This window comes from Oculina patagonica, chromosome 5, assembly GCF_052425735.1.
Source record: "Oculina patagonica isolate OP01 chromosome 5, crgOcupat, whole genome shotgun sequence".
In the NCBI taxonomy this organism is placed as follows: domain Eukaryota; kingdom Metazoa; phylum Cnidaria; class Anthozoa; order Scleractinia; family Oculinidae; genus Oculina; species Oculina patagonica.
Window position 1 is genome coordinate 5933316 of NC_135762.1, and position 6696 is coordinate 5940011.

The 6696-nt window shown below is 37.6% G+C and overlaps 2 protein-coding genes across 6 annotated transcripts in view; one reads left to right on the forward strand and one right to left on the reverse strand.

Moving 5' to 3' along the window:
- LOC144653822 (WD repeat-containing protein 17-like) overlaps positions 1-3294 on the reverse strand; it is a 28781-nt gene extending 25487 nt beyond the window's left edge. Inside the window, exons 1-2 of the mRNA XM_078513927.1 lie at positions 3085-3294; positions 424-1084 (exon numbers count right to left, since the gene is read on the reverse strand). Of these exons, the coding sequence (XP_078370053.1) occupies positions 424-1084; positions 3085-3213 (790 nt within the window). The 5' untranslated portion in view covers positions 3214-3294. The remainder of the gene's footprint in view (positions 1-423; positions 1085-3084) is intronic.
- Positions 3295-5251: 1957 nt separating this feature from the next.
- Positions 5252-6696, forward strand: part of LOC144653898 (uncharacterized) — a 7480-nt gene continuing 6035 nt past the window's right edge. For 4 of the 5 annotated variants that reach the window (XM_078514034.1, XM_078514037.1, XM_078514036.1 and 1 more), the window contains exon 1: positions 5252-5328. The gene's annotated coding sequence lies outside the window, so the exon portion shown is untranslated. The remainder of the gene's footprint in view (positions 5329-6696) is intronic. The other variant, XM_078514035.1, reaches the window with a different exon arrangement.

Sequence of the window (6696 nt, forward strand, 5' to 3'; positions counted from 1 at the left end):
ACTTCTAAATTCCAGTGCAATTGGGAATCTGAGGGTCATCAGTTTGACAGTCGCAAGACTGTTATGTGCAACCCTAGTTAAACAAAGTTTATTTATTTATTCATTTTTAATTATTAATTTATTTTAGTTTATTAAGAAGTGTTGATTTTTGAGGAGGGAAGAAACCAGGAACTCATCCCACCATGTTGCAGAGTCCAAAATGCAAACCCAAATTTTGTCTTAAGATTATTTTTCTATCAATTTAATAGCAATGTGTTTCAACATTGAAAGATTCCTTTTATTAATAATTCAATAATTAAACCTTTAATAATTAAACTAACTAAACTATTAATAAATCCTTTAATAATTAAACTATGGGGAAATCACTCAAAACATTTTCATGTCTCATCAGAGGTACAACACAACTGAACATTGCCACTTTACCTCCGCTCACAAAGACTCCAGGCGCAGAAGGCACCCATGCCAACGTATGAATCTTTATCGCCGAGCTTGGTAACTTAAAAGTCATAATCACGCTCATAGAATCAGTGTCAATCAATCTTATCCCATGATGCGCATTTGAAACCAACAAGTAATCCACAGATAGCGGGTCCCATTCAAGACAAGTCACCGGATCTTCCTCGTCCAGATCATCCACAGACTCAGGTCTTAAATAATGTTTAAAAGCTTTCTGTCCTGGGTTTATGACAGATATACTACCGTCGCTATGCCCAAAGACAAGTTTTCCTATCTTTCTCTGATTCCAGCGAAATTGACACACCTCGGAGAAAAAAGTCATGGATTCTAAATGCTTAAATGCCTCTGGGGAGGTATAGTTCCAAATGAACATAGGTCCACGTCCATATATATAAGCTATAGAATCTGGATCATGAGGACACCACCCAATGCACTGCACTGGTGATTTTAAGCTCTCCAGCATGTTGACGACTTTTTGTTGTGATACACTCCATATGCAAATTCGACAGTCGCTGCTTGATGTTGCTAGGAGGTCGGGGTTTTTTGGATGCCATGAAATGCACGTAATAGTCTTCTTGTTTTGTGACATAATGGCAGAAAGCCGGAATTCGTTAAATTGACGATCCAACTGAAAATCAACAAAATAGAAAGGATTAATTCTTGGCACTGCAGTTATATTTTATTTTATTTTTTTAGATTCTCCAAAACATCAATAGATGATAAGAATTGACTTTATTTTTAAACTGTACACTTATACCGGTAATTACCATCTAATACAAGTATTATACAAAAATTAAGTTACTTTATTGACAGAGACCAAAACAGACATTAACAGTGGTTATCAACCACATGTGACCTTGAGAAAAAAAGTATAGACGAAAGTTACTCATCACTCACACTATTTTATAACGTCATCTTGGGGTCTCAATTTCCTTTACAAGGATAAGAAAGAATTGGGCGCACAGAAAGTTTTTACTTAGTGTTGCAACCATTTATCATTTGCCACCGGCCTAAGCCGGAAAAGACCACTATCAATGCATGTTTGTAAAAGTACAGAAGGGTTACACATTCAAGTTCATTCTTGGTTCTCCATCCATTCTTTTGTAAATACTTGATCCCAAGGAGATCAGTCATTGTGACTGGAAGTTTGCCATGCTATAAATTTTGTCATCTCGCACCATGCGGATGTGACAGTTGACTGGCAAATTAATGGCTGTGTTGTGGTTTAATTTTTTCTTTGGTTTGAAATTTTTCAAACCAGTTTGATTTTTATTTCCCTTTGTTTCAGATTATGATAATGAACATGAGACAATGAAAAATAAAAATCAAACTGGTTTGAAAATTTTGAAATCAAATGTAAAATTGAACCACAACAGCTGCATATCTTTTTAACATGCTAGCAATACCCAATGAACCAGGGTCATCTGGACACATGGTCCATACATGTATGACAGGGTCGTAACCAGGTATATGGGATCAGGGATCACGGCCTTGGGATCGGGATCACAGCCTCGGGATCGGGATCATGGAACCGGGATCTCGGGTCACAAGTCATGGGATCCGGATCGGCCAATCAGATGGGATCAGAATGGAATCAGGGATCAAATGTTGCCACATTTTGGGGATCAGGAATCAAAATTTAGAGCTAAAATTTGGGATCAGCAATGAAAAAATATACCTGGTTACGACCCTGTGTATGAAGCTTTTTTTCTCAACCGGATGCTGGTATGGGGGTAATCAAAAAATTTCCTATTTGGATGGACCCATTCTTAAATATTTACTGCTTGGCTGATTTACAAAACAAATGTATAATAAAAAGTCCAGCTACTCAATTCTGAAGTAGATTTGTTTCTATAAGCTCACAAAATCTTGTCACTCCAGCATGGAGAGACCAAGGCCTGTGTGATAATGAAAGTAATGTTTATTTTGTGAGATAATTTCAGTGGTGTATCTTATTTGTTCTATTGCGAAATACTAGATTCGAATTGCGCTATTTAAGCTAAAAATATGCAGAAAGACTATTAAACTCTTCAATTTATGATCGTAAAATTGTGATTAAAGATACCTAAGATTTGATAAAGCCCGTAATATTAGGACCACTACAAACACATCAAAAACTGTTCGTTACTGACACTTTAAAATGCCAAAGACTTAATTTTACGTGTAAGCTTCAGTTATATTCTGGTTAACGAATATTCTACCGAGCTAAAAATGCACACTGTAAAATAAGCTTACAAGCTTAAATTTTTCCGAATTTACATTAATTGCTTTGATAAAATCAAAACCTTTGTAAACATCTGTTCAAATCGAATTAAGAATACCGAAGTTCTAGCAGTGGGCGACAAAATCGTCGATGTTTACGGAGGGAAACAGGAATTTTGAGCAATCATTCGAGCAGACTTCAACTCACGCATCAAAATAAACAAACTGTTGTGAAAATTCCAATTCGCTTAATTAAACCCGACAAGGCAAATAAGAGAGACGACAGTCGGGAACACCGTTTGCTGGAAATATTACGGCTAGAAACAAGTTGAAATGTAGCTAAAACAAGGAGTTAAGAGTGTGAAATTTGTCCAATATCGTGCCGAGATTTGTCCCTATAGTGACAGTGAGGTCACTCAAGCTCACCTCATAAACGTAAACCGCGAGCGTAGCACAGTACGCAAAACGGTCGCCATTGCTGCTTGCTGCGCACACATCAAGGTTCCATGGCTGGCAGCCAGCCGGTAAAAGACTAACTTGTCTCATAAGACTCATGATCCAGCCGAAAACTGGACAAATTTAGCCGGTTTCACGAAGATGCTCTCTTGAACGCTTTTTCCGCCATCTTCCATAATCGGTCATACCCAGACTTCCATGATCAACGGCCACGCGCGGCCAAACAAAGTTCTCGGCTTCGATCGATCAGTAAATTCACAGTATTTTCGAATGGAAGCAATGAACTGCGACTGCTTGTCCCGGTTCATAAGTGAACTAGCTTAGCACGGTAGATAATATTTGACACTAGAAAAAATTATGCATTCGAGGGATAAACATCAATTAAAGCACCTAAATTGATTCAGCTGCTTATATAAACGCAGAGTGATCCAATAATTCTTATGTAGATTTTAAAAGAGTAAAAATAGTTTCCGACATAAAAGAGCTTTCAGTCACAAAAAGTTGCGCTTCTTTGCTAATTGATATGCACTGTGCTTTGAGACCAAAATAGGTCTGAAAATTTAACTAAATATGGAGAGATTATTGTTTCTGAGAGCGGTAGCTTTTATCAGTTTGTTAAATCAGTGTTGAGTGAAAATCAGTTACTCGATTTTAATTTTGGGAGAAAGTACACCTTATTTTTTTTCAACTTATTTTTTCAGCTGACAGAAGCGATGAAATAAACGAAAGCAATTTGCACTGGGAAAATTCACGATAATCTGCCAGCGATCTTAAAGTATATATCAATTAACTGAAAATCTGCGTCTGCTGAATACAGAATGAATTTCATAAACTTTGTAAACTCAGTAGAACAGAAAGACGCACGGAGTAACACACATGCAGTTTAATTTAATGCGTGTTTAGTCAAAGATGATGATTTAACGGGACAGGTGCAGACAGTGTGTCAAAACTGACCGTTTGATCACCGGTCAGTTTTAAATGAAGTTTATGTTTTAATTTTCTGTAAACGCACTCTGTTTCGACTCTGTTTCCGCTAAATCGATTACGGACTGAAAGGGGTCGTACGTGATCTGTGAATTGACCAAAATTGAGCGCGTGATTCGGGAAAATAGATGGAATTAAGGCGTGAATCGTGAATTTTATTCGTGGGCCGTGATTCATATTTTTAACAAATAAATTTTCGTGAAAATCGAATAATGTAACCACGGGTGCCAGACGCTTTTCCTGGACAGTTTTCGATCTCAGTTAGCTTCCTTTTGGTAAATGTCGAGTGAAAAAAAACGCCTGATACGTGAATTTACGAAAAACTGGCGCCTTATTCGGGACCGGATCCCCCTTTCAGACCCGTCTGATTCTCAGACAGGCCGAGGTCGCTCGCTCTCACTCACTCTAGAATCAGGCTTCTCTTGACGCAGCTTTGGAAACGAGTGCACTTCTACTTATACTCAACTGAAATCCATATTCAGATTCCAAGGACCGGCCCTGAAATCGGTCCATGGATTGCCGCATGTGCCCGGTCCATGGACCACCACTGTGGACCAGGAGCTCATTACTTGTGTGAAACCAGGCCCATGGACCACCTCATGTACCCGGTTCTTGGACCACCCTCAGTGGACCTGGTACATAGATTAGCTCGTGGACCAGTAGATAAACCGCCTTAACCCATTGGCGCCTGGAGTTTTTTTTTTCTTTCTTTCTTTCTTTCTTTTTTTGAAAAAAAAAAAAATATTCTGGTCATTGATGAGCTAAATTAGATCCAAACTACTCAAAACGGAATTTTGAAAGAAAAACAAGAAATTATCGTGCCTCGCTTTCCGCTAACATAATAATAATAATAATAATAATAATAATAATAATAATAATAATAATAATAATAATAATAATAATAATAATAATAATAATGGCACTTCGGGCAGTATATCCACAGAGTGGCTCTTCGCCTGCCCGATCCTAACTAAATTTAACATCGCGTTTTATTATGTCCAACTCTGCTCTCTACGGCCCTCGTAGGCTATCTACCATCGCATGTATAACGCGCGCTTGTAAAACAAATCAAATCACGCTCCATTTTGCGCTAAATGACTAGCCACCTGGTCAGCGGTACATGGTGTCGATTCTCTCATACTCTGGAAATGAGGTAATACCTGAGAATTAGTTATGCACGAAGGAAAGAAAGCGAGAAAATATTGAAAATTATAAGTTGCCCTTTGAAAGGTAAGTTAAATAATTTTAGGATATATTTATAGCGTTTAAATTCGACTTCAGAAAAGTATTCATTGTGCGATCTCCATTTTAAAGTTTTAAGAGATCGAAACAACGGCAAAAAGTAGAAGTATAGTTTTGACGGGTTCCAACTGTTATAACAATTTATTATTATTTTTAACGGGGGTTTTTCATCGTTTGACTGTGAGAAAAATTAACATTAAAGAATTATCAGGGGATAATTATACTTTAGTTTCACTGATTGCCAATATTTTGGTGTAAAGTTCTCCAAAAGTCTACATGGCGTGCACAGCATAATAAGTTGTCTGGGGAGATCAAAGCAATTTTATTTTAGTTTGCGTCATAATATATCACGTATAGTTAAAAAAAATGCGCTACATCTTTATTATACACAGATCACCGTAGTTTCTTTGTCAAATAAATTGATTTACGTGTTTTTCGAGTAAGTCGCCAGGAGAGTATTTTAAATCTACTCATGTGCGAAACTATCAACAACCTGCCATTGAAACAAACGGGTACCCAGTGTTGATAAATTGATCGGGGCATAATGAATATAAAAGAACAATCACGGACTCGTGCAGTCGAGATACAATAAGAAAAAGTCTTTGAAATTCTCTGGGCAATGCTTTATGTCGCAACTTTTAGTTTAAAACTTGAAGAGCATAGAAAGAAAACGTTAATGAGATAAAGGAAAGAGGGGCAAAGTTTCTTCTTTCCCTCCTGTTCATGTCTGTGCACTGTTTTACTCTCAAAAGCGCTCACGCGGAAAGCGACCCGAGAACTCCCGAGCATTGAGCTTTAAATTTCAATCTTGGCGGCCATTGTGAGCATATCTCTAAGGACACATCATGGTTTAGTCTAAAAGTGTGCTCCGGGTTCCACTCTCTCTCGGTAGATCTCGTCAGTCACCATATCTTAGAGTCACTAGTAGTTAAGAATAATATCAGAAATATAAACGATCATCTTTAATCTTGCATCTTGCGACAGAAATTGTCTCTCTGCAAATAATCGCCACAGGTTCGGATTTCGCGAAACTACCTTGAAACTAATTGCGAAGTTTATCAATAGTCTGCCGACACTTCCCAATCGCCCTTCGGTCAGTGCTCCGCTTTTGGGCGGATTAGCTTGTACTTGTTTCTGTTAAGCTGCAAAAAGCACTTTATCATAATTGTAATTTTGAAGAGAACTAGATAAGAACTCTCGTCTTCTCCTGCAAAAATCAAGCCGAAATCAAAATTAAGAAACGTCTGATACGGATATGGAAAAATTGTCTTTGAGCCTAAATAAGGTTCTTTCTAAATACTAAATACTGTTTTCCAGACGTACATTAGGGGTATAATCCAGGCATAGATGTGCTTG